We start from the raw sequence: 27,424 nt of genomic DNA on the forward strand, positions 1-27,424 counted from the left end.
AATTATACACAACAAATATACGACCGCGAGCTAAGTTTGGTTTATTTGGACAATGACATCATGGTTCCTTATAGACCGTCCTGAAAAGGCTCCGTTAGACTCTGAATGTCTGAAACACAAATCTATCTTCTGTTGTAGCAAACTGCAAGCTACGTTTGCTTAAAAACGCCTTTCGTTCATGAATATCTGGCTGTATTTTTCGGTTTTACGCCGAAAGCCATGCTTTGTACACGCTTGCTCTACAGCTTAGAGCAGGCTTAACAGCTTAAGGACAACAACTTAACCCAAGGTAGAGAGACGATGGTTGCTGAAGCATTTACAGATTAAGTCTACATTGGGTAAGGCCCACTAGAGGTCCCTTCCAACTCAACCACTCTAGTCTCCTGATCCTGAATGAAGAAAGACTATTTAGACAAAATATCACAAATCTCACACAGATCTTCGCTGCGGTTGCATATCAATAGCCTTGCTCAGCCCAGAAAACGAAGCTGCAAAGTTTGTTTATGCCATTTGTTATTCTTCCTCTACATCCTTGTTTTTAAGATCCTGTTTACCCTCAGAAAGGCGATCCACCACTGTGCCGTTATATTTTATTGATTTTTCTCCTTTAAGCAACAGGCCAGTGTGGTTTATTCTGTTATTCCGATTACATTTATTCAGGCTGGGAGCTTTGAGCTACCAGGTGAAACGGCAACGTGTAAATGAGCCAAAGCCATTCCTGAAGAAATTGTTCTCCCAGAGATCTCCCTTCAGCGGCTAATTGCAGGGGGTGCAGCGCTCGGCGCCGTCCCGCCTGCTCCCCACACGCTGCGGCCGCGCGGAGCTCAAGCCCTGCCTGAGCGGAGCCCCTCGGACACCGCGCGAGCGCAGACCATGCAAGAACCTTATTTCTTGGTGCAAACACATGACTGTCCAGAGACGGAGAGGTGGGAATTGGGGTAGGAAGACACTTCCTACCAGGTCAGGGGGCTTCATTAGCGCTTGCAAAGCGCTTTGAGGTCCTACCTAAAATCGCCTCACTGAAATAACCTCTTGAAAGCACAACTTGCTGGCCCATCCACTCTGCTTCTGGCCTAAAAGCCGCAGGATTTTAGCAAATCCTGAGCCCAGCAGAATCGGGTAAATTAGGGATGAGCAAGACCTATTAGGCCGCCTTATCCGTCGCGCTGCCAGGCACAATCGCCCCTACAGCTTTCAAGTGCGTCGCCCGCTCCGGATTGAGGATGACCTCAGTAATGGCAGATAATGGCCCGGCCTCTCAGCTCTCTCTATTAGGAGATGTTTCCTGACATTCCGCCTAGGATCCCCTTTGCTTCCTTTCAGCCCATTACTGCTGGCTAAGCCCCAGTGGACCACCATAAACAAGAGAGATAATTTTCATCTTAAAAAAAAAAAAAAAAAAAAAAAAAAACTCACAGAAAATGTTCATCCAAACGCAGCCCCAGGCCTGGGCCTGGGCAGCACCACGGAAAGGTGAAGAGCAGGGAGGGCTGCTCCCGGCAGCGGGACGCAGGGAGCCCCTCGGCTCACCCGGGCCAGCTCTGCCTGGCAATCGAACACACCTCTGAGGAGCCCAGCAAACACGTGGCCGCTTGCGTCAAGCGAGCCTTTCTTTCCTCCCCCGTTTTACCATGGAAATTAATTCTCCTCCTGAGCACTAACATGGCAACTTGCCCAATTAACGTTTGTAATAGTATTTTCTAGGAAATGCCGTAATACGTCATACTTCTCATATGCCACATCACAAAAACCCAAAGTCTTACCAAGGAAAATGAAAACTGCTTCAAATAACTGTGTGTCCAGCCATGTGCCCAACATCCAGCAGGCCGCAGCCACCATCCACCTGGGAAGCCTCTGTGGCTTTATTTCTAGGCAGTTTTTATTTGGCCGTGCCCAGGGCAGATGTTTGAAATCAGAGGCACCTGGCTCTGTTGTAGCTACGTGGCTACATATCGACACCACGGTCCTGTTGGTGCACGGTTGCGACCGCTGGGGAAGGACTTCTCAGACCGTCCATGCAGAGAAGAAACAGAGGCTGTTTTCAAAATCCCCATAAGAAAATAGATCAACTGAGAAAATCTATCTTAGCATATTGAAACAATATTCCACTAGGAAAGTTATCAAAGTCTCTTATGATCCTTGCTAGTAAAGGTTTAGGTCTTTGGGAAACCTTGCACACTTGAACCAGAATCTTCTAGTACTGATTTATTAATAAAATCAGCTTTTAAAGATTTCCTAAGTTTGTAAAGATGCTCAGAAAGGGTGATGAACAGCGCCTGGAAGATGATGCAGGCTGAATTGAGACCTGCCTTTTCAACGTTCTGCAGCAGAGGGTGGGCTACAAAATTTTATTCTGGGAGGATTTCTTAGCATTCTACCATTTAAAGGTTAAATAAGACATTCCCTGGAGCCTGCCTGGGAAGCGAGGCAGAAGCACCCCAGAAACAGGGTCCCCAGAAGCACCCCAAGGATGCAATTCATGCCAGTGGGCACCCTGCAGGGTGGACAAGCCTGGGAGCATGAGGAGGAAGATTGAGCTTCTCTGCTTTACCGGCGGCAGAAGGGTAAAAGCGAGGCAGGAGAAAACATTTTCTGTATCATAACTGGATAAATAGAAAAGGGGAAAGAGAGGCAAAGCCCAATCCCTTGCTAGGCTGCATCTCTGCTCACTTCACAAAACCCATCCATCTCACCTAGGGCTCCTTCTGCAACGGAAACGAGATTTGATGCTACAAAAGCCATGGCTCTTCCGCAGGCCTGAGTGAAAGTTGTGATTCACAGAGCTCTGCGAAGCTGCGCAGCGGGCAGAGCGAGCAGCTGTGGTTAGCTCCTCCACAGCTGCTGCTGGTGCCTCCCCACCACAGCTCTTCCTCCTGCAAGACCTGCCCCAGCAGCCACAGTGAGAAGCTGCCCTTTTCTCCCCAAAAACCCAGAGTAAAGGAGACCTCCTGCTACCCACCCATGTGCCCCAGCTCTTCCTCGTGCAGACCCTACCTGGCAGCTACCTCGCTTAAGGGAGATCCCTCCATTCCCCTCAGAAAGCTGACAGGGGAGACAAGGGTTTTGGGGCTCCATTTGCCCCACACGACTCAGCTGAACTTCCCCAGGGCCTCACAGCCAGGATAATGAGAAGCTCCTTAGCAGCCCCCACGTAAAATGCTTTCATGGGTCTTTAAAAATGCCTTAAATTCTCTCTAAATTTAGTAAGACTTTTTACTTCTTTAGAACGTCCCCAGTTGCTCTTCAAGATAATACTGCTGTGATGTATTGCAAGAGCCATGGCTGAGCCGCACAAACGTTAAACCCTGCTCTCTTGCCCCCGGCTTCGAGGCAGCACCAAAGCCCCGTGCAAAGTGGGGCAGCCCCAGCCCCACGCTGGCCTCCACGAGCTGCCCGGACCGCTGCTCACCCACTCTGCGTCCATGCACAAAACGAGCCTCGCTCTTTAGCACCACAACGTTACCCACCTGCTGCTAGGCAGCAAATGAGAACCCGGGGTTAGGTAGGGGAAAGGAAAAGCATTTTTTTTCTCCTTCGGTTTACAGTAAGGAAGGAGTGCTTACAAAGGCCGGGGCGGAAGGAAACTTGTGCGATGCCCTTTGTTAAAGGCGGCTGCTGCACACGGGCATTGTTCTCCACGGCACCAGGGCAGCCGCTGCCTCCCTGTGCTTTCCTGGTTCTCCAAGGTAATACACACAGCTCTAAAGATGAGAGTACAAAAAAAAAAAAAAAAAAAAAAAAAAAAAAAAGGAAAAATAAATCTCATAAAGCTATTTCCAGCTGCTTTTTGAGTAAATTCCTGAGCATGAGTCACTCAGCGCTGAAGTCCTGCAAAGTGGGCCGGTCCCCTGCACTGGCATCACTAGTGCGGAGCACTGGAGCCAGGGGCAGCCCTTGGGAGCCCACCTGGAGCAGGAGCACTGCCCGAAGCGGGCAAGCCGAAGGGATGCCGGGCGAGCGGAGGGAGCCCCGCACGAGGCCAGCGCACGGAGCAGCCCGAACGCACGGCAAGGCCCTCCCAGCAGCCTCCAAGGGAAAAAGGCGGCTTTGAAAGCGCCGCTCCGTAATCCAGGATTTGTGGCAAGTTACCAGTTTTATGTCCAGAGCCCTTGGTTCATTTTTAGACACATTTTCTTGGCAAACACAACTAGAGCTCTGGAGCCGGGCAGCTATTTATGTCCTCGGTACAACTGAGTGAAAGAAATCTCACTGACAGAAAGAGAACTGGGAGGCTGCTGCCTGACTCCTTGCCCTGAAAGCACGGAGCAAGCCGAGCCTGACCTAGGAAAAGCTGTGATCACTAGTGCAGCAGCATCCCTGCCACCACAGGCTGCGCTTGCGCCAGCAAAAGGGATTTCTTACACTGGCTTTGTGAACAAAACAAGCTAAAGCAGTAAAAGCCCCTTCACTCTCCACAATCGCATCAGTATAAATATTTTGCTACGCTACTATTAAAAAAAATATGTCTTTTAAAACTTAAAATCCACCTGCTGTCGCCGCTCCCCAACACGCTGGGGCTGCTGCATGTGCTGCAGCGCCGGGGAGGACGGGGCTGAGCAGGAGTCACTGTGTGTGTGTGTGCGCACACAGATTGATGCGCCAACACGTGTGGACAAGGAGGGGGAAAATATGTTAATCCAAAACATCTGGCAAAAGCTTCAGAGTTAGCAAGTCCGGTTTGGGGCCTTCTGCCTTTGTGTTTGTTTGTTTTTCCCTTGCCTTTTTTGCTGGGGAGGGTTAAGGCAGGACGGCAATGCTGCAGGGCTGTCACCCCGGGCCAGGGAGGCCCGGAACGAGCAGCGGAGGAGTGTTTTTCCACCCTTTATTGAAGTTCAACTGGAGCTAATGCAAACAGGAAGACCATAAACGCACGTAATGAAAGGCGCGCAGGCCGGGAGCGTGGCTGGCTTTGCTCACGGGCGGGAGCTGCCGGGGCGCGCGGCCGCTCTGCAACACGGGGCTCTGCTTTTCCTGGGCAGCTCACCCAGCCAATGTGGGGGACCCCTTTCCCAAGCTTGTCTCACAGCATCATCCCCAAACCATTCAGGAACCCCACATTCCTGCACTTGCCACAGCCACCATTTCAAGCCTTGGCCTCCCTTAAGTCTAACGGGATGCACAGCAGCAGATATTTGCTATCAGAGAAGAGGGAAGCACCAACCTCTCGGGGAGCTGCTAATTTCTAGGCTGCTGCTTGATCCCGTGGTTCCCACACCACCACCGAGCTGCTGAGAGCACAGAGCCCATGTGAAGGGCCCCAGGCTCCAAAACCAAAAATATTCTGAGAACTTCCCAAACATTCAGGGCAAAAAATGCAGCTAAATACCATCACACACAGCACAAATGGTAAATTAGAGGCGGTTGGTGACTTGCCGTACTGTTAGATGTAGCCTTACCCTAACAATTGTGTTATCAAGACATCTAACACAAACTTGCTTTGCCGTGTTCACTCTCCTGAGCCTCTTTTCACTGAGGCTCAATGTACCACAGATGAGCAAGTCCAGGGCGCGCGTTAGAGTCCATGCTGTCGACAGCCAAGAACTGGTTCAAACGGCAAACGCCGCTGCGGCGCCGAGGCACTGCTTCCATTGCCCAGCCTCGACAGCGCGGCCCCGCTTCCATCGAGCAACACACACCCTGCAACCGAGGCTGAAGTTTAAGATCCCTATTAAAGTCGCTTTTATGCAATTAGACTGGAATGAATGTGCAACAGTGCCCATTGCAGAAAACTTCAAAGCAGTTACACTGCAGAAATCACAACCCGCTTCAGTGTGCCCACAAGAAGGAAGAACGGCCCTCCAGAGGATAAGAGTATATTAGTCTCTGTATGTAATAGATTTTATTGACCATATGGAACTGATATAAAAATTGTGTTGCAGTGGGTAGTCTTGGACTGGAGACAGGAATGTGACACACAAAATACAGTTCCTGTAAAAACCCTGGCAGCTTTCTGGCAGTTTTTGCAATCAGAAGAACCTAAAATATTTACCTGATTGAGTCACCGATGAGTCCCAGTTCAAAGCAAAATCTGATGATTCGCCCTCCTCAACTGAAAAAGAACAAAAAATAAGTTGTGATTTACAAAATAAACATCTGGAAAGCAAAAAACTACATCTATTATGACATTAAAGCATTATAACAGACTTCTGTAGAGCAAAAAAGAATAAAGTGCCTTCTGTAAAATAATTCATAAGGTAGAAATTTAGTTAAAAATGTAGGGAAAAATCCTTACTAAATATGGAATTTCTGCCTGCAGCTGCTATAAGAACAGGTAAGAGTAAATTCTTATGAAAATTTAATAGAGATTTAATTATCACTGCATGCTATGCATACACATTTAAAATGTTCTACGTTCCCACACATTACAATGGGAATTTTGCATTTACAACGCAGAGTTTGTTTTTGAAATCAATCCTTTACTGGATTAAAGAACTGTCCTATGAAGGAAAAATTGCCTGACTTATGTCATACCAACATAGTGACTTGTTAATAGCATTAAGAATTGAAAAAAAAAATCCAGATCTTGGACTCCAAAATAATTATTATGATGTACAACCATGCTCAGTAATGTGGCAGTCGTAAATAACGGTACTTAGGCGGCCGATGTGGAAGCTGTCAGAGCCAGGTGCCCAGTGCTTGCAGATGACACACACAAACACACACACACACAGTGTTCTGCCTGTTATGAACTACAGAATTTTACCCGCTTCTTGACACACTCTTGGAAATAGCCACAAGATGAACTGACAATAAACTGTCTACAGCAGAGCCTGGCGCTGCAGCCAGACCATGTGCCTGGAAAGCCGCGGCTGCAGAAATCTTGCTGTCCTTCCTCAGGATCATAAAAAGTTTGTCAGCATCATCCTCCTACTCCATCACCATGGCACCCAAAGCATGCAAATAATGGGTCTGTATTTCCTAAAGAAAAGCCAGGATTCTGCACACTGACAGTCTCCAGCCCTTTCATGTCAATGCAGCTGGATTCCGTGCTTTTCCCCCTCTTTTCACCCCACAAGGAACTCTGCTGTCCTTTGATCTCGCCCACGTGGGGGACACCAGTCCGGGGTGGCATCACTGGGACACCCGTGGCCGAGAGGAGGATTCACCTGGGTTGTGTCTGGGGGGGCTGCCCTTGGCTCTCCCGGCGAGGCGCCGGTCCCGCTGCACGTCCCTGCGCCCAGGGCAGCACCAGCGCCGCGGGCCTTGCTCCACCTCTAGCCACCTCTCAATAGAAACATTCCAGGCATAGTTATCCTTAGCATAACAGCACCCTTACACAAGTATATCTCGTTTTAACACTAAAATTTAAAATTTTAACATTCAAATACATTCTGGAATTTTGTTTTTCTCCAAAACCCTTTGAGCTTAGTTAACGCTTCATGGACCTTGCTCAAATGGAGAAGTGAAACGCTTTAATTTAATTTCATCTTTGATCAACTTTCAGTTGGCTTGCTTAGATTTTTCTTAGGTTACTATTTTTGGACTGGGCTTTTCCTTACGCTTTCTCTTAGAGAGCGAGTCCAAAACCACCACTCTGCTGAAAACCCATCTCAGCCTCAAACTCAGCCGTAGCCAAAAGGAAAGACACAAACCACAACCGGCCACCAGCGGCTCTCACCTCAGATGTTCTCCAAGGATGTGTCTAATTGCTAGGTCGCTAGTGCTGCAGGCTCCACAATTTTGGTTCTTGGTGCTCAGGGAAACTCTGGCAAGGATTCGGCTCCCGCGCGGCCCTGGGACTATAGTCACCTGAGCTCCACTTGTAGCTCGACGCTGGCTTAACACCAATACGCTCCCAGGGAAAAAGTTACCCTACCCAAGCAAGGTGCTTCCCAACCCAGCACTGATTTCCAGAGGCAAACAAGCTTGCAGTGAGCAGCAGCCCCATAGTAATTCAGATACACGTGCACGGCTCCCTCATCCTATTACCTCAGCTTGGAGGACCACTAGGACTAGCTTAGCACCTGCCCTAATATGAAACTCCATAGTGTGCTAACTAAAAAGTCAGGAACCGTGACAGACTAGATTATAAAGCGGCTGCTCAAGTGCCCAGGCAATGGGGAAGACTCCCTCAAAACAGGGCTGTTTACAGAGCTGTGCTCGGGATCAGGACCATGCAGGTACCGCCAAGAATCTCTGGAAACACTAAACAAGGAATCATTGAGCATGGAAAATGCTGGTGCCACTTGGTACTTTGGAGGATCTTGTCAGATTTTGTTCACACCAGATGCTCTTCCCTAAACCACCACCAACCTCACCAGTTCCTGGGTGTTATTATCCTGTAACAAAGGTGCCAAGATTCACAGCCTTCCCTCCGGAGAAACACGCCGGCACCCCGAGCCGCTCACAGGATAGAGGCGCCTCCTCCCTGCCCCGGCTCTGGGCATCCTGGTGCGCAGCCTCCGGGAGCTCCCGCAGCCCTGAGCACGGGCGCCCCACACACCCCGCTTGCCCCACCGCGCGGCACTCCCCATTGCCACGAGGCCAGCGGGAGCCGAGGGCGCTCCAAACTGTGCAGAGCCCGCACTGCAAACCGGGCAGTTTCCAGCCGCTGGGCATTGCAGGAGCACAAAGGATGTTAACAACCTTCACAGCTTAAATAGCCCCGTATTTACCATGCACAACTGCAGCCTGTTATTCGGAGAGGGCTGGTAGGCAGCTCCGTCCCAGGGGGCTGACGCTGAAGCCAACAGCGGCGGGAGCACAGGGAGCGACACCTCCTCCTCCACCAGCTCCTGCAGAGGAGGGGACGCCCAGCCCAGCACTGGGCCAGGACCTGCAACCACAGCTAGGAAAGCAAAGTCTGGAGACGGCTACTTGGGTGCAGAAGCCAGCTGAACAGGCTATCTCCAGGGCAGTCTTAAAGCTTTCCCCGTCTCCTGCTTAGATGTTCCTGTAAGATTCTCCACCTGATAATATCTGTGAGATAAAAATCTGCCAAACACAAAAACCTATAAAGCATCTGCAAGAAGGAAAGTAGCTGCAGAAAAAATAAAAAGTTGATCTCATTCCTATGTTTGTTTAGTTCATGAGGAAGGGCTGCGAGCTGAGGCTGCTGCCCGGACACATAGGGAAGGCTGCAGGAGGCCTCCCCAGGACCTGCCTCCCCAGGCTGCTCAGCCTGCAGGAACTGCCCACGTCTCCCTGCCCCAGCACCGCGGCCTCCTTCCAGGGGCAGATTTCCTGCTTCAACAGGAAAACACGGCAGTTGCGTGGCCCTCTTCCCAGGCTGCGGTGTAGAGACCTACCGCTTCCTCTGCGTCAGCCGTCGGGGCAGCACCCAAAGGAAGGGGCCAGGACCCCAGTCCCGCTCACTGGCTCTGGGAAGGGCCCTTGCAGCGGCGCTGCTGCCCGCCTGGCTGTGTTTACCAGCACCTGTTTGTTTGTGCCGCTCTGCTCCGCATCGGCACAAGGCGCCGCTCCCCGGGGAGCCCGGGAGGCGCGCAGGGACGAGGCCGCCCCGCAGGGCACAGCCACCGCCTCCCATGCGGCTCCCCACACCGCGGCTCCCCGGGCACGGGCGGCACATGGCGGCCCCGCACCAGGGGTCCCTTTGGCCCCAAACCTAAATAGGACCATTATATCAGTCCCTTCATGGGCCAGCAGGCCAGGGAACGAGACAAGAGGGCTACTGACATGGCTTATTTAGCCGACAGTCAAACCACACATGTTCTCTAGCTGCTTTTCTCCAAAGTCAGTCCCCGGGCTTGGCAGCGAGTGGGGCTTTTGCTGGCAAACGCAGCCTTTTTGTGCGAAGGAGGAGGAGTGGGGAAACCCAGACTGCTGGGCTCCCCGGTCAGGGGACAGTAAGAAAGAAGAAACGAAGACAGATGAGACAAACGGGGCTGAATTACAAAGGAAAACATCAACAAGAAAGAGTTAGGAACAGAAAAAGATGTGAAGATGATAAAGGAGAGCAAGAGGAACAGCAAAATAAGGTAGCACAAGCAGGTTTATGCAAAGAAGATCTAATTATGGGTGGCTAAATCCTCCAGGACATTAATATTCCAGCGTAATGTGTCTAGTTTCCTCCTTTCCAGACATGGCAGGGAGGAAATGAGAATCACTTAGATACACTGTTTAATGAGCAAATGATGGACGATCACCAAACACAGGCTGCCTGATAAGTATCCATTAGCTTAAACTCGCGCTGTAAATCTGCGCTCGCGGGCCTGGCTGCCGCCCGCCGCGGGGAAACTTAATGCAACTGCAGCACGAGGAAGGGCTCCTTCCGAGCAGGAGCCTCATCCCGCGGGACGAGGAGGGCTGCAGGACACGCACAGAGGCGGCCGGCAGCCCGGCCTGCAGCCCCTGCTGCCCCTTCTCCACATGCTCCTGTTCAGCTTTTGTTTTTCTAGTGCAGACGCTTCACCGGAGACGCATATTTCCCACCAAAATCTATTATGTAAATAAATACAAGTACAGAGGATAATAAAATGCAGCCAATGTTCCAGCTTGCTCTCAGGGTCAGTGTTTTACACGCACAGCAGCCTAAGGCTGAAGTTGTTAAGACCTGGCCCGTGGATGTGCCCACTCCACACACCGGCAAACTCGGAAACACCGTAAAAGCGAAGGTGCCTGGCAAAGGTCACCGTCCCCCCGGCACCGGGATGTTTTATGTGTTTTGCAGAGCAGCGCGGGGCTGTGGCGCCGCATCGCACACGAGTGCGAGAAAAGGTCCCCGTGCAGCCCTGGCCCCGGTGCTGGCACCAGGCTCTCCCCTCGCCCGTCCCGCGGGCCCTTCTGCGGCACCGGTGGCCGCAGCGGCCGCGCATCCTGTCAGAGAGGCCAGGGAGGCTCCGCACGGGCCACGCGGAGCACAACAGGCGAATCCGGTGTTCCCCGCGTTGCCGCTAAAAACACGGATTTTACTGCAGCACCCGGGAGTTCAAATGTATTTGTTCCATCCAGAACGCTGCTGCAGGGCAAAAACAGCCACGGCAAAAACAGCCACACGTCGAAACTGCAGTGATTCACTAGACCAGGTAGAGGAAGGAGGGATTAACATGACAGCAATTCAAGGGAATTAACACAACTGCAATTCAAATATTGGTCAAATATTGTGATCTTTCACTCTACTAAAAAAAAAAAAAAAAAAAAAGAGCTACCCAGAGGCCAAATGACCATGAGAAGGAACGATGAAATGAATGGCAGACCAGAGGCTGTCAGGTACAAAGCCCAAGCTACTACTCAAATAATTGCAATTTCTTCCACCTTCCTCCAGCCCTGAGGTGTTGAGGTTACCCTAGTGAAGGCTCTCCTGTCCTCCAAAGCATTTTTGATCCAAACACCCCATGAGTTAAGGCAAAGCAATCCCAGCACCATCTCCTATGGCTGTGTTTCGTCAGGATTTGGGCTCACGGGGTGGACTGGAGCCCCGAGAACAGCGATCGTCTCTGTGGCACCAGCATTGGCCAACATGGCACCAGAGCTCAGCCAGGGGGACGGAGCAGCCCAAGGGCTGCCAGGGAGCTGGGGAGGCTCCTCAACGTGCAGAAATTATCACAACAAAATTGTCTCCAAATGAAGCTAAAGCATCTTGAAGTTCAAACAACCTGAGCTTGTGCCAGGGGATGCAGAGTTTCACCAAGTCAGATTGTGTGTTTTGCTTCTCCAGCAAGAAAGAGGCAGGAAAGAGCACGATTGTACATTTGGGCTATAAACTTTCTCTGCAAACAAGATACCTGATCAAGTAATTCACTTGTGCCGGCCCTATCTCGAGGCCGTCAATAAGGACACTGAAGGCAAACATCGAGCACGGACTGACAATGCGAAGAAGAAAGGGGAATGTTTTGGAAATTAATTTACCTCAGCTTTTGACCCGAAAAACCAGCCACACCAAGAAATAACAGAAGTGGTCAACTAGGACCTGCAAATGGGCCATGAAGGAAGGGCAAATGGGGCTGTGATTCTTCCCAGTACCTCTCCCCTGTCCCACTGCATGGCGGGTGCTCTGCCCCGGCCCTTCCCATTGCTGTGACGGCTATCGCCCCTCGCGGCATCGCTTGCAGCCTGGTTGGGAGGCTCTGACCGGTGCAATCCTGCGATAACAGCACAAAGGACAACATTCCCTGCAACGATCAGGCCGAGGTCCCTCCAGACCCTCCTGCCACGAGTGCCTCCTCCTCGCCGACAGAAAGGCCCTACAGTTCAGCGCAGTAAGATGCTGCTCTGAACCCCCCATACATCTCTCCTCCTCACCACAATTCTCGCGCCGTGGATCTCCTCCGGACCTCGCAGAAGTGGAGCGGCCACATCCCGGCCAGCGTGGCTCAGGCCTGCCTCATTCCAAGCCTCCTTCCGAGCCTCATTCTGAGCATCCCCACTGCCAGTCCCTACGGCAGCGGGACACCGAGCGCATCCCATTCTCCAGCCCATTCATCACCTCATCCTCTCCTAATGCTTACGAGACCCTCATTCCACGTGAGGGCCTGGCGGGGGTGGGAATTCACCCCTGGGATCGTGGTCAGATGAACAGAACACGAAGCAGTAGCGCTGGCATCGGGGCGATGCAGCCAGCGCCAACCCTCCCCTTGGGGTCCGAGGGTCTCGGTGGCGACTCGGGACAGCGGGTTTTGCTCCCCGGCACCACGGGCCCCATCCCCAGCAGACACTCTGCTCTACAAACGGCCCATTCATCACCAGGGCCATTAATCATGGCCGGGAAGAAAACCTTCAACCGGATTTCTACACCTCCGCCTAAAAAAATACACCGAGTTTCACTGCTAATCCTTCAGACTTGGGGATTTTGTTTAACTGGTCGGCTACACTTCCAGAGTAGGTAGCGCAGGAAAAGGGAAAAGAGAGAAGGTTTTTCCTGACCGGCCATTTTAATTAGAGCTGTGAGGGCTTGGAAAAACCCATCTGGCGAGTGGAGCTATTTCCCCCGGCCCCTCCTCTTTGATGCTGGCCCCAGGCAGCCAGGGAGACCTCCAGCAGCAGCAGCGAGGAGCAGGGCTGCCCAGGGCTCCCTCCTGCTCCGGCCCCGTCCCTGATGGCCCAACTGGGAGGCTCCGGCTTCCCGAGCGGGCAGCGGGCGCGAGGGCTGGCCGGAGGAGCGGGTCTCCAGCAAAGAGCTCTCGCGGGCTCCTTTGTGCATGCGAGCGCGCGCCTGTGTGTGGTAATATTCCCCGGGCACGCTCATTTTAATGCTGTTTTCTCCCCAGATGGAAATATACATATTCTTATTAAGGGGGAAAAAATGTGCAAAGTATAAATTTGCATCTATGATCATTTCTGGTTCATAAATTGTATTTTAATAATAAAACAATATACCCCTCTGCACTGCCTCTTAAACACTGTTAGAAAGGTCTGCCTTATTTCTACACAAGCATGCAGGTTTCGAGGACAAAGCATACAAATGGTATAAAACAGATACTGCGAATTAAATGAAAGCCTGGGAAGAGCAGGTCCAAAAACGAGTATGCTGGGACCCCAGCACCTACTTCCCACCCGCGTCACGAGGAGGGGTTTTCATCACACGGAAGGACCAACGTGAACGGCGGCGGCCTCCGAGGCTCCCCCACCGCAGCCTTCACCTGCATGGGGTGAGAGAAGTTCCCCAGTCGAGGTGTCTTCCCCCAAAAGACAGGGCTTGTCAGCTGCATTAGGGCAAAAGAAATTACAAGGAAGGGGAGAAAGTTTCATACATCATATCTATCCCTTAGCAGAACCAGGTTTAATTTGAAGAAAAAACAACCCAACCACCATAAAGTAGAAACTAATATTTTTTATGACCTCTTAACAACCTGTCCTTAGTGCTAACATACCATAAATAAACTTCAACGTCTTGTTATACACATAGTTTGTTTTAAACAAGGCTAAAAGGGTAATACAGCTCTTGATGAAAACTGGCACTTACACAAAAGAGTGAGAGAGCTGGCTTTTAAAATTTTATTCCAAACCCTGCTTTTCTATTCTTATTAAACTTACAACCTTTCCTCTGAAATAAAACATAGAGTTTCCAAATATTTTATAATTCTGAATGGATTTCCCCAGTGTATCAGTAATAATATTTTTACAGTTAAAAGATCCACTGATTTAATAACTGTGATTTGTGTACTTAGAAAATTCATTAGAGCAGACATTTCCCGACATTTTTAGATTTATTTATTTATTTAGCCTAATTTGGGTACACTACTTCAAAAGAACGCTTAGAGCTTCCCAGTTCCTTAGTCACTCACTAATAACATCTAATAATTAATAAAGACATGTAAATTCTTAACTCCCAGAACTATTCCAAACTTACTATCTGTACGCTTCATGTCATGTCTCACTTACAGATATCTGCATTACTTTGTTTCGTAAAACGCTGAAGGGACACGGACTTATCTCGCTCCTCCAGCGCGCAAACAGCGGGCGAGCGGCAGCCGCGAGAAGCCGGAGCGAAGCAGGAGTGAAGCCCCTCTCCAGGCCCGGGATTTTGCAGGGTGACGGAGGCGGCGGCTTTTAGCGAGTCCTACAAGACTGGAACTTTTTGCTAAGGTCTGCTGTTAGCTGCCTGTATCTCAGGGCACAACCAGCCCAGAGTCACTGCAACTACTAATTCATGTTATTGCCGGGGGTGTTTGAGGACGGGCTGTTGGAGCACGTGCCTACCCCTGTGCTGGTCCATGACCAGGACGGTGCAGACACCCGTCCTCGGCCTCCCGCACACAGCCTGATGCTGAGAAGGGGGAAAACACTCTTTTCCTTAAGGCCAGGTTTCGTGACACACTTTCTCTGTTGGCGAGTGGCAGGCACAGATATATTCTCTTAAATAAATGAAGTAATCTCAGTAACTGTCCTGCAGGGAAGGACAGCTGAAGTTGCCAGCAACTCAGTTTTGGGAGAGGGAGCTTCATAAAAATGTTCCAAGTTTTAAACAGAACGTTTCTTTCTGAAGTTTTCCAAACAGTTCTTGCCTGTGAGGGCCCAAGCGCGGTGGCCCCGCTAACCTCCCACCTGCTGGAGCTGCTGCTTCTGGACCGGCTGCAGGCGGAGCATGAAACGCTGCTGCTAAGGGGCAACGCGGCGCTCGCCGCCTTCCCCAAGCTTGGCCTTGCTGGGCTCCACTCGAAGGGGACACAGTGCTCTGGGCTAAGCCACCACGGGCAGCTGGTCTGCAAGGGGAGGCAGGAACACCATCAGGAACAGGCAGGCTGCTCAACGCGCTGCTGCTCGACTCCCATTGAGGAAACCCCAAAACCAGAGCTTCCCCGGGGCAGCCTCGCAGCGAGCCGGCTGCTCCAACGGGGCCGCTCGGGGTACCACGCACTCGGGGAAAACATCCGCTCTCCTCTCCACCAATTCACCCAGACACTTGGTTTCTACTTCTTATTTCCTGACAAGACCCGAGGATGACTAAGCAAGCCACAAAGTTAGAGGCAAGCCGCAAAGTTTAAAAACTTTACTCATCCTTAAGTGCTGAGAGCAGGCCAAAGATTTCAGTAGCTCTGAACAGTCACATGGATGGTAAAGCCACACATCCATCCACCAAAATCACCCAACACACAGAAGACTAGAAAGCTTGAGACCTTTTTTAACAGCATACAGCATCTTAAGTCCTATTGAGAATTATATTTTTTGGTTTTGTTTTTTTTTTTTTAAGCAAAGAAAGGAATTAGCCAGCTTTCCCAAGATGCCATCTGCGCATCTCCTTTCAAGTCCGTGAAGCAAGCCCAGATATTTCTGCTGGCCTTTCCAGAGCACAGAACAGCTGCAAGAGCTGATCCTTCTAATGCTCTAAACTGAAAAAAAATAACAATAAAAATGATGCTGCCCTCTTTTAAAACACTGGAGACATCCAATGCCCCCCAAGAGCACACTGCTACTTTAAAAAAAGTGAATGCACTGCTAAGCAATACAAAATCAGAGTAAAAAGCCTTAAAAGTTACTCTTTCATACCCTGCACTCACGTGATACATGTTGCTAAACCCCACAAATCTCTCTCATAATTCTGCTGCTGTGGAAAATATGGTGTAAGAGGAGAAAAGTTACCACAAGATTACAGAGCCCAAGTGCGAGTGGCCGCGCTGGCTCGGATCCCTCCCGCGCTGCTCCCGCCCTCCCTCGGCGCGGTGCAACGTGTGCCGAAACACTGCTGCCTGCAGAAACGCGCTCCTCCCCGATAACACATCTTGTCACAGCGAGATCCAGGCTTGCAACACTGCGTTGCTCTGAAATAACTAGTAAAACATCACGTAAACCCAGCCGAAAGCCCCACAGATGAACATTATTTGATATCTGCTACTGTTAGGGCGCCATGAAAACACCCGCTGACGGGTTAGAGACCAGCAAAACCCCACACGCTTCTGGCAGACAGAGACGCTCTCAAAATTAAAACAGAGCTTTTAATAAACACTAGGGTGCTTATGATTATAAGGGTGCATCACAGTGTCTTGAACAGCAGCTTTACATTACAGCACACATCTCCTTGAGCTGAGAGGTCATTTGTTTCAATTGCATGATTACATGCAATGATCCTGCTCTTGTAAGACACGACCCAACATCGTCACTGGGGCAGAGCGCAGAAAGCGACACAGAACTCTAACGAGAAAGCAGAAACATTGCACGACTCCGGCAATAATAAAACATCAGGAGAAATGCCACTCACCTGCTAAAAACTGTGCTGGAATCACCTTGCGCTATGACAGTTGTTAACATTAATTCTTTAGTCACAGCATATCAGCTATAGGTGCCATGTGCTCGTGTTTGGGTGTATGGCATGAAATCAGTCCCCAGCACTTCATGCCACTGCCTCCCACCACTCTACATTTCCTGAAGCTTCAGACTCCAGTCCATCTATATAAAATCAGATTATTTTATTTTCAACACAATAGGGATTAGATATGATTTATGTCAAATCTGCAAAAAAAAAAAGTATAGTTTTAAACCACATTCTTACATTTTTATGGTCTGAAGTGCAAGTAAATAAATAAATAAATTTAATAAGATTTGAGAGCTAGAAAAATGAAATCATTTACCAGCAAGCGAGAGAGCAGTTTATACATGCAGTACAAAAGTATTCTGAAAACATCCTCTGGGGCTAACAGCAAACACAAGTACCTATCTATTCATCAAATTTTTGTTCTACAACTTTTTAATAGGAAAATGGTAGATTTTTATCTCACTATACTTAATTAAGCTTAATTGCAGGAAGCATAGCCAGCTTGCCAAAGAAGAGAGGCTGATGGAAAGTGCTGCATTGGTTCTGCTGAAGATGTTTCCTGGCCACCTCCATCATACAGATGTGCACAGAGACCTTCACTGCATTCATTCCTGTGCTTAAGTGTGCAACAATTTCCTTCAACCTAACAACGAGGCTGCAGGAGATGCCTGCAAGGTGGTTGGCTCCAGGAAAACTCTTTTCCAAGGCAAGAGGAGGAAACCCAACATGATCATCTCCCTCCAAGTCATCTTCAATGTCTTTCTCCTTCTAGAGTAAGAGGCTGGTTCCTCATCAAAGTCATTTCTCATCTAATCAAAACAAACATCTGTCTATTTAACAGCAATGGAAAATGGTGGTTGCAAAATACATACCCTAACCATACAAATAGTAAGGCTTATCCATGCCTCAGTATCTACAGTATGAGGAGAGAAAAGCAGAAACTAAATGAATTTAACTTACTAGGGAAGAGGTCTTTGTGAGCACAGCTCAAGCCTACATGCCCAAGGAGAAAGACACATCCTGCTCCCGTCTATTCACCTACCTGCTCCTATAGGATTTTGGCACCTCCAGAGCTATGCTAACGTTACATCTGTCAATGTGTCTTACACAATGTAGGAAAAGGAGAGAGATGATCAAGGGCTAGAGGGAATAAAGGTTCAGAGAAGGACCAAACTGCTCTGCATGTCAAAGCTGACGCAATGTGATCGTTTTCATATGCTTAAGATATTGAAACTGATGGCTAAATTTATCCAAAACATTAATGTTTCTCATGCTAAACCTTTAAGACATAATTTTTCTAGTAGACACAGGCTTGGGGTTCCCTCCAAGCAGGCACTCACAGACCTAACGTACTCAGCAAACATGGCATGGGTCCGGCCAGGGAGGAGGCCAAAATATGGGCTACAAGATCATTTCCACCTCCATTTGCAACCTAGACTTACAAGACGCCTTCACGAAGCAGCCTGTGCAGGCTGGGCTGCCAACAGGTCTCTGTTTGGAGCCCATCTTCCTGTACAGCTGCAGTTTGGCCATTGAAGGATTCAGAAACAAAACCTCTGCCCTTCAAGGTCTGCAACTGCTTCCCTTCCTTATCCTCGCCAAAGCTGCACATTCAGCTAAGCATTTAAAGCTTTTAACTCAATACACAAAACCAAGCACTGCAGCATAGTTTCTCCCCTTGCTTGCTCTCCCTCTCGCACGCTTGCGAAGAGCCGCGTTTGCCCCCTTGGACCAATCCCGCTCAGTTGCTCCCAAGCACACGGCTCACGCTGCAGCCGTGCACGGCAACGCGGTGCAGGGAGGGAGGAAGGAAAAGGTGCCGGAGATGTCGGACCAACTGGGTGCTCTGCGCAATCTGCAGTGCTAAGGTGCTCCTGGCTGGGCAACACGATGCTCAGCACCCCAAATTCTTCTGCCTTCCCTCACACGCACTTTTGCCCTGCTGCTGTGCAGCAAACCCAAGCGCGCAGCAGCCTCAGCTAATACACAGCACCGCTTAGTTCCTACCAGCGCGCTCGCATCCATGCATTGACGTGGGTATTTGACTCAAAAGGGCAGTGCTTTCCTGCTCCTTTTTATTGCTCTTTTCATCTCAATAAACAGTATTATTAAACATATTTCTAAAAGACCGTTTGGTGTTCTCTAGGTGTTTTAAGGCAGACAGCAGCTTTAATGCAGAGTATAAAACAGAAATATTAACTATACTGCCAACGTTCGAGCAGTAACACACTTGCATACCTTAATGCTTCAGGAGAAAAGCTACGTTCAGGAGAAAAAGCTGATAAATTAGCTAAGGAGAGGAGTCAGGATTTCTTATCTATCTTCATTAAGTCTCATTTCTAAATGCTAAAGACATGAGTAAATCACCCCGTGGTGGTAGGGGCAAGGGTAGAGGAGATCTACTGGGTGCTCCTCCTGCCTCAGACTGGAGGGGCCGGGAATCACTGGTCACAGGCACAAAACCAGCAGTCTGGGGCAAAACATCCTGTGGGAAACCATTTCCAGGGCAATTTCAGGGATTAAATTGCAATCTTGCATATTAAGGCAAACTTGCTAACACCATATCAATAAGTCAATATCCTCTGTGTTTTCTTTCAGATAACTCATTTCATTAATCTTTAGTTTTCCTGCACACAGATTTTTCGATCTGAACTTTAGAATCAGAAACTAACACAATATTGCCAGATTTTCACAAAGGCAAATATGTTTTAACACGGATTGGATTTTATCCCCTTGGCTGAAATTCTGATGGTTTAGTGCAAGCACGCTGCCGTGGCATACAGGATGTCACTCAGGATGTGACAGCTTCCTTTGGTTTTAAACTATCCTGACAGCTTCCTTTGGTTTTAAACTATCTAAAAACCTTTCTCAAATTAGAAACAAAGTATTGCTTTTGATCAGTGCTTGTAGAAACTGGGCACACAGGAGGCCCCATCCAGTTACCTGTGAGTTTTGCTTTAGCTTTGACAAAAAAAAATTAACTGAAAGCGGCGTTTAGGAAGGCAGGGTTGGTTGCCTAAACCAGGGGTAACCACATGAGCATTGGTGCCACCTCTGCCCGTTCCTGAGGGTCACGGTGGTTGCCCCAGCCCTGAGCACCGGGAGGGCTGCAAACGGCAGCAAAAAGACCCAGGTCACCGGCAGGAATTGGCCCCAGCTTCATTTTTACTTACAGTTCTGCAGCGCTCCACAAACTGGCACAAATAGAATCCAGGAAGGCAAAAGTTCAGACCCCAAATTAAATTTTTCAAAGGCATTTGAACAATCCAGATCACATGGCATCTTCCAGGGTAATTCCAATGCAATTTTCAATTGGGACCTAAATGAGCTGCATTTTCCCAACCTGTGTGATCTTGATAACTTAACTTGAGAGGGTCACATCCCGTATTGCTTCAAAACTCACTTATCCTTGACTTTCTCTTGTTTGTCTTGGTAGAACTTTGCTTGAACAACCCATTTGTCAGACTAATATAACATTTTGCTTGGCTTGCAAGCTGTATCTGGGTAAACGCACATTTCCCCATTTCATTTTTTGATCGCTTTCTTCTGCAGGCATTTAATTGGACTTACAAAGATGTTTGCAGAAGTTTAAATGAGGCATAGTTAGAGCTTTCAAAAATACATGTAATTACCCACACCTACAATCTCTAAAGAAAAAATAAGGCTACATAAGCAATGGTCCTGAAGAGATCAGCAGGATATTTGCAAAGTTTCAGCTCGACAGCCAGGCTACGTGTTCCGAGCTTACCGCAGATAAAGAGACATTCACAGAAGGCAGCTACATAATATTTTCATATTAGGATCATCACACAATGAACTGAATGCACCGCAATGCCGTAACGAGGGAAGCTGTGAAGAATGCGGGCAATCCCAAATTCCTCCTAAGGAGGTTACCTCGCAGCCTACAAACGTGAACTTTAATCAGCCCTTCAAGAAACCTTAATGCAGTCACTTGTCCCATCCCTCCTACACATTACAGGGAGGAACTCATGACTCGATAGCAAACTATCAAGCACTGAAATTTCTGCAGAATTTGTGCTGGGGAAAAAAACAAAGTCTCAAAATTGCCTTCATGGAAAGCAGTTGCAAGCCCCAAAAGTGAGGCACTGCTTTACCTAATGAAAGTTGCAGGAAATCAGGGCAGCCAGAGGAAGTTCTTATCCTCCTTTCCTGATTAATAGAACTTCATGTAAAATAAATACCCATCTTGAGACACAGATCCAGGGGAGGCTGGCAGAAGCAACATGCAGCACGTGGGCTGGGCACAAAGCACTGAAAAGGGGCAAAGAAGGGAAAGGGCTTGGCGAGCCCGAATCGAATCCTGCTGATCCCGGGGGATCAGGGGCCTCGGGATGAGGCGCAGGCTGGGCTCAGCCCTGCGGCAGCCGCCTGGCAAGGAGGAGCGCGGAGAAGCAGCACAGGGACACTGGGAATCAGAGGGACGTGGGCGTCTCCGGAGGACCTCGGTCCACACTCCTATTGCCAACGCAGACTACGCTCACCAGCGATCCCGATGAGGGGAAGCGGGGACACCAAGAGGGCCACGCAGCCCCCGCCTGCTTCACATGAGCCCCCGGCAGCGCGCGGGGAGGTGACGGGTTTGCAGAGCCCGGGCCTGTGGCCCCTCTGCAGCGCCAGGTGGCAGCGGCCCACACAGCACCTGCATTATTTACACGGCTGCCGCTCAGGTGCGCTCTTCACCTGGGGTGTTTTGTGTGAGGAATGAGCCCACGACAGCCCTCTGAAGCCAGGCAGGGCTGCCCCAGCCCTGCTCTTCTCTCTCCAACCAGCTCCATCGTCAGGGCCCTGCATGACACACAGTGCATAGGAAAGCAGCCGCGGCGGCTGCAGCCTCTCGCCCATTCAGGTGCCTGGCCAGGCAGCACCGCTATCGCTCGGGGCTCTTCACATGGGATTATCCAGCACCCCTGGCAGATGGCTGCCCACCCCCTTGCAAATAAATAAGTAAATGTAAACAAGGCAAGAAAAGGGAAAAAAAAAATCGGGATGGTTTCAGAGAGGCTCGGAGCAGGAGCCTCCCTGGCGGAGCAGAACCAGCTGATGCAATTACGAGCGCGGCCGCCAGCAGACCATCTGCCCGGCCCCCGGGCCGCTGTTGTTGCGGTCTCAGCGGGGCCGGCTCCCCGAGGAGCGGGGCCCGCGCGGGGCGGGAGGCCATCTGCCCGGCCCAGCCTGCTCGTTAGGGCCGCCCCGCGGGGCCGCCGGCAGCGCGGCCGCGGGCAGCTGCGCCCGGCACCGCGCGCTGCACCGTCACGCGGCCCCTCGGGGACAGCCGGGCTCCTCCGACACACAGCACCTCAGGGACAGCCGGGCTCCTCCGCCACACGGCACCTCACGCCAGCAGCACGGACACCTTGGCTCCACCAGCGCCAAGGTCAACAATTTCCACGCTTCCTGCAGGGGTTTTTGTGTCTCATCATGGAAAGCCACGTGGCCAAGGGCATCCCTGGGGAGGGGATGACGTGAGAAGCGAAGGCCACGGCAGGGCAGGCCCGAGCGCTTCCACCTCACATGTAAACCCCTTTCAGGAGGCCCGGGAGGTGCGATGGCCCTGGGGCGAGACGCGTGCCAGGCTGCGGCAGGTCCTTGTGGGCTGCGGGAAGCCCCTCGCAGCCAGCCCTTGTGCTGGGCACCACCAAGGGCCAGGTCCCATAACAAGGCTTGTGGCGTAAACAGGGTTTCTATTGCCAGCAGTAAACTGGGCGGTTTTGGACCAAAACAAGAGAAAACATAGAACTTCTTTGCCCATTTCAACTATGCCAAGTACTTACACCTACTGCTTTTAAACATTCCAGAAACCTGAAATGTCTGAGCTGATTGATTTTCTTGTGACTGATTTTAAGCTTCTAGTTATAAAAGTTTACATTTCTTCTCTCAAATTATTTCATATTTAAAAAAGAAAAGGAAATGAAGCAGAAATGGACCCAATCTTATTCTGATACATCACAATGCCTCCCACAAGCCAACCATCCTCTCAAACCCTTAGCACAGTAAAGCCCAGATTCCTTGGCTGTATTTCACGGGATAACAAACTTCACGGGGTACCAGTTCAAAAGGCAAGTCCTTGCTGTGCCCCCTTCTCCTTCTGCCCCATCCCCAGTCCCCATCCCCACGCTGCAGTCCTCCCCACCTTGCTGTGTGGGAGGAAGACGGACTTGATTCCCACCTTGCTCACCAGGGGATCCAGGGAGAGAAAAAGGAGGGAAGAGAGATCCTTGAAGACATTATCAGTGACCAAACTGCCCCACACTGCAGCACTACAGCGTCAGAAACACAGCACAACTGTCCCATGGCCCAGCGCTGCCTGGACCAGGGCAAATAAGCAGGAGGCTCTCTGATAGAAACGCCTTCAAATTTCAGCCAGGTTCTCAAATTACAGGCTACCTGGTATGGGGCTTTTTAGTAGAGCATCTGGATTTTAAAGGGCTTCATGAAACATCTGCAAGTAAATAAGACATTTGTTGAAAGGATTATGAAACACATTGTCCATCCGAGTCCGCTTTCGTTTGTCCAAGCTGGCGCTTCCTGGTTTGCAATGACAGCACCTGACACACAGCAACAAGGCTAATGAATTCCTTATAAAGTAATAACGTAATAAATGGTTTCAAGTTGTCAGACAACATTTACGCTTCAGTTTTGACTTGGTGCCTAGAAGCACACACCTCTTAGAGGACAGTCAGTCACGCAGCCCAACTACTAAGCGGGATCAACTCAAAGGGAGCTGCAGACCTTGCGTTGACTCCCTGACAGGGCAGCTCTAGTCCAGCCTGGCACCTCGTGTTCCTGCTCCAGCACTATTCACATACCAAGGAAACCTTCCAGGCACAGATGTCCTTGGCGTGGTGAGGCCGCCGCCTCTGCTCATCCCACAGCGGTTGCTCTCCAACCATGGGGCACCCAGCACTTGCTCTAGAAGCTGTGGTTGGGCACAGGTTGGGTGTCCCTGTCCTGGGCACCTCCGTGCCGCAGGATCACAGCCGAGGAAGGCGCAGGCATCAGCCTTGCCCCTGGCCTTAGGTTATTCAGGGACTCATAACTTGCGCTTTTTGGTCAAAGTCATTCCAGGCTATTGGAGGCTCCTTCCATGTCTGTTTGACATGAAACTCCTAGAGCAGACGTGGTATCGCTGCTCTCTGCCAAGCCTGGAAACCAGCTAAGATCCAACACTAAAGGGCACACACAGATTAGGATGAGTCCGTAAAACCTTGTTTCTATTGGAAACCAAGCAAAAATTCTGCCTATGACTTCACTAGTTAGTGGCTGCATGTGGCAACATAATTAGGGACCAAGCTCAGTGATATGTTCAAGCCAGGATGGGCTCTGCAATTCACAGCATCCTTTGACTCTCCTGACCCACACATTGGCCCAAGACAATTTCTCTCTGTTCTTTGAATCACTCTCCAAAATGCAGTTTATAGAAACAGCATCCAGAGGGTCTTTGGAAAGCGAGTCTAGCTCCAAGCTATGGAGAGTCCAGTGAGGGGCAGCCAGAAACCACAGCAAAAGGCAAGAGTGCAACAAGAGTAACAGCTACAAGAGGGATGAAATTCTTCGCCCCCATGCGGGGCAGTCTCACCTCCCCTGGTTCACCCATTTGTGGTCACGCAAGGCTAAGGCTACCAGCACAAAGGGAAGTCTGAGGTTCATGGGCTACAAATACAGTCTCACACACCACATGGCAATGTGCATTGTCCTTAAACTGGAGGATGGCATTTGCAGACTGCCAGTGCCTGGCACTGCCCACTACAAGTCCTCCTCACTGTAAGGACTCAAGGGATAACAAGGGTTAGCAGAACTAAAACCAGCCTGTCTCCCCTGCAGTGACGAGGGCTGTGGCTAGAGAAGCATAAAGGAGCAGAGTAATTGTAGAATTTCTCTTTTTGAGGAGAAAAGCCATGCTGACACATCAGAGACACTTGTAGTGCCTTCTGCCTGTGGGAAGTAGGTTCTTCCCAGGCTTTGCCAGGGCCACCCAGCACGTCCCACCCCGTGGCCCACGGTCACGAGCCCATCAGCAGCGTGAAGGGAGGTATCGCCCATGCTGACTTACCTCCTCGGACCCGAGCTGCACTAGGTGCCTTCCAGCACCCACCTAAAGACCACAGAGGCCCAGAGACCAGGGCAGTCATTTACCTTATTCTACAGATTGGAACAGAAAGCGATTTTATGGTTTCTATATGCCTTCAAATATGCCTCTCATCAATGCAGTTATCAACCATAAATAAGAATTCTGTAATTCCTAAAGCACAATAGTTTGGGGTTATTTTTTTTCCAGAAGGGTGGAAGTGAGGAGGAAAGAATGCAAAAAATCAAAACAAACGGGTATATTTCTTGTGGGATCTCAAATACAGATGAAATGCAAAGCAAGTCTCACTCTCCCCAGAGGGTCTTTTTTCAAGAGGGAGAATAATAATAATGTAGTAATAATAGGCACTTATATAGCGCTTTACATTTTCAAAGAACTGTGCAAACATCAACTAATGGGACACGGAAGAATAAGTAGTGTCTAAAATGAGTTTATGTACTGCATTATATTTTTCTTCAAAGTGCCTGGGACTGTTTTTAAAATTAAATCCCCCCACATATTGATACTCGTGCAAATGGATTTTTTTAAAAGAGCAACAAAAACATTTTTGTATTAGTTATATTCCACAACGTGCATATTTCCAAATTCCAGCTCTAAGCAAATTATTTATATCATTCCATGAACACAAAATGCATTCTGTTTCTTAAGATTATTATGTGTGGTAATTAAGTCCTCAAGGTGGTGCATAAATACAATCACAAATACATGCCAGTGTTTTCTAAAAAAATAAAAAATAAAAAAAGTCGTACTTGAGACAAAAGATAGACCAAGAGAACGTTTTAGGAGACACCAAGGAAGTAGGGTCAGTTCTCTGTGCATCCACCTTGCTGACAGCCAGAGCAGGCGCCTTCGCGACCAAGGCTGCGGGCAAGGTCCTGCGCTCTTGCTGCAAAACAAGCGCTGCTTTCTAGTATTTCTTCCTGCTTCTGTTCTAGAAACCTAATTTTCTAGAGCAGGGAGGACAAAGCAACCAACAAAAACAAAAATCATGAGCTGGACTAAAATAGCAGCGTTTCACTTGACGTTCACCTCTCCGGGATCTCAGAGCAGTTAACGGATTCACGTTCACCTCCAAGGGACAAGCATTCTACCCTCTCTGCATTCAACCGCGACGGAAAAAGGAAACCAGAGAGAGAAATTTTAGGGGACACATGTGCCTACACTGCCAGGATCTGGATGGGAGGGGAGAAAACCACCTCTTCTTTGCTCACAGCCTGTAGGATCTTGGCATTTTGCAGATTTTCCATTCTCTATCAGTAGTGGTTTGCTCTGTAGTAACACCTAGAGCTTCTGCCATGAGCCAGAGCCCGTTGTGCTCAGGCCACACAAACATTAATGGCTGCACAAGACTGAAGCGATTAAGAACTATTTCTGATATTCTCAAGCTAAAAGTGAAGTGCAAGTCAAAAAATACATGCTGAATATACGTACCTTTAGGCATGCGCTTAACTGTAAGTATATGAGTAATCCCAACGGTTTCAGTTTTGGGGATTTTAATAGTTGTATGGTTTTCATAACTACAGGAAAAACCCTTTCCAACAAACTGCCAGTGTGACTCCCTGTTGTACTACACCACAATTACTGGAACATATTTGGTATTTCTCAAGAGGTTCAGATAATGAAGAATCCTCCAAATTTTCTATTAGCCCAAACTTAGGAATTCTGCATCAGGGAGTTAACAGCAGAGCAGACAATATATGCAAGAGAGAGCAAGACAGAGAGAGACAGAGGGAAATATTCGTAAAATTGAAAGTGATTTTTTTAAAATAAGGCTGTTATAGAGCCCAGACTGCAGCCCAAGCAATGCTACTGCAGAAGCACATGAAGTTATTTAAATAACTTACTGTCCTTTATTCCTTTCTATAAGGGACATTTCAATGTTTCTTTATATTTTCCCATCACATTATTTTGCCAAATCCAAACATGATTAATAACAAATAGGAAAACCAAATCCATATTGTATTCTTTGATATGTTATCTGTTCAACACTGAACCATACGCTTCTAGAGAAGAAAAACAACACACAGTAATGTCAGTAATGACAATTCCAAGGGAGTTTTGAAAAAGCGAGGCAAGGTACCCTATCGAGTTTGCTTTGGGGGTTTTGATTTGGGTTTTTTTTTCCTTTGTTCTTACTGGCAAACAGCCAATTTTTTTAATTTTCTGTGACTAAAAATAAGCAAACAGGCCACAAAAGTGACAGTCCTCGTGCAGCAGGGGAAGCCCTCTGAATGTGCCGCGCTGGACCCTCCGAGCGAGGCGCCAACGGCCCCGGCAGCGCGGGCGCCGCGGCCCATTGCCCGCCCCACACCATGCCGCGGAGCCCGGGCACTTGTTCCCGCAGGGATCGGGCTGCTCCTCGGGCACCAGACACAGGTCCTGAGCGGCCTCGGCCGGGGGGTGAGCTGTCACAACACCATGGAGCGACACCAGCATGTGGAGTCAGGGCAAAGTCCGCGGAGAGGAGCCCGCGCGGGCTCCCGGAGCCACGCAAAGCTGCCTCATCGGTTGCACACAACCACGTATGGCCTAAGGGAGCACCTTGACTGTACACAACTACACACCAACTACACACATGCAGCTACACACCACCACAGAACTGCCTTTCTGCCTGCCAGGATTAAAAACCGGTTCTCAGTTCACACTTCAGGGTAAACTTTCATGCCGAT

General features: G+C 49.5%; 1 protein-coding gene across 1 annotated transcript in view; it reads right to left on the bottom strand.

Moving 5' to 3' along the window:
- LOC112944983 (zinc finger protein 423) overlaps positions 1 to 27,424 on the bottom strand; it is a 120,766-nt gene that overhangs the window by 71,627 nt on the left and 21,715 nt on the right. Inside the window, exon 2 of the mRNA XM_026036496.1 lies at positions 5,990 to 6,049. Within this exon, the coding sequence (XP_025892281.1) occupies positions 5,990 to 6,049 (60 nt within the window). The remainder of the gene's footprint in view (positions 1 to 5,989; positions 6,050 to 27,424) is intronic.

This window comes from Nothoprocta perdicaria, unplaced genomic scaffold (genome assembly GCF_003342845.1).
Source record: "Nothoprocta perdicaria isolate Ctin4 unplaced genomic scaffold, notPer1 scaffold_18, whole genome shotgun sequence".
Lineage (NCBI taxonomy): Eukaryota > Metazoa > Chordata > Aves > Tinamiformes > Tinamidae > Nothoprocta > Nothoprocta perdicaria.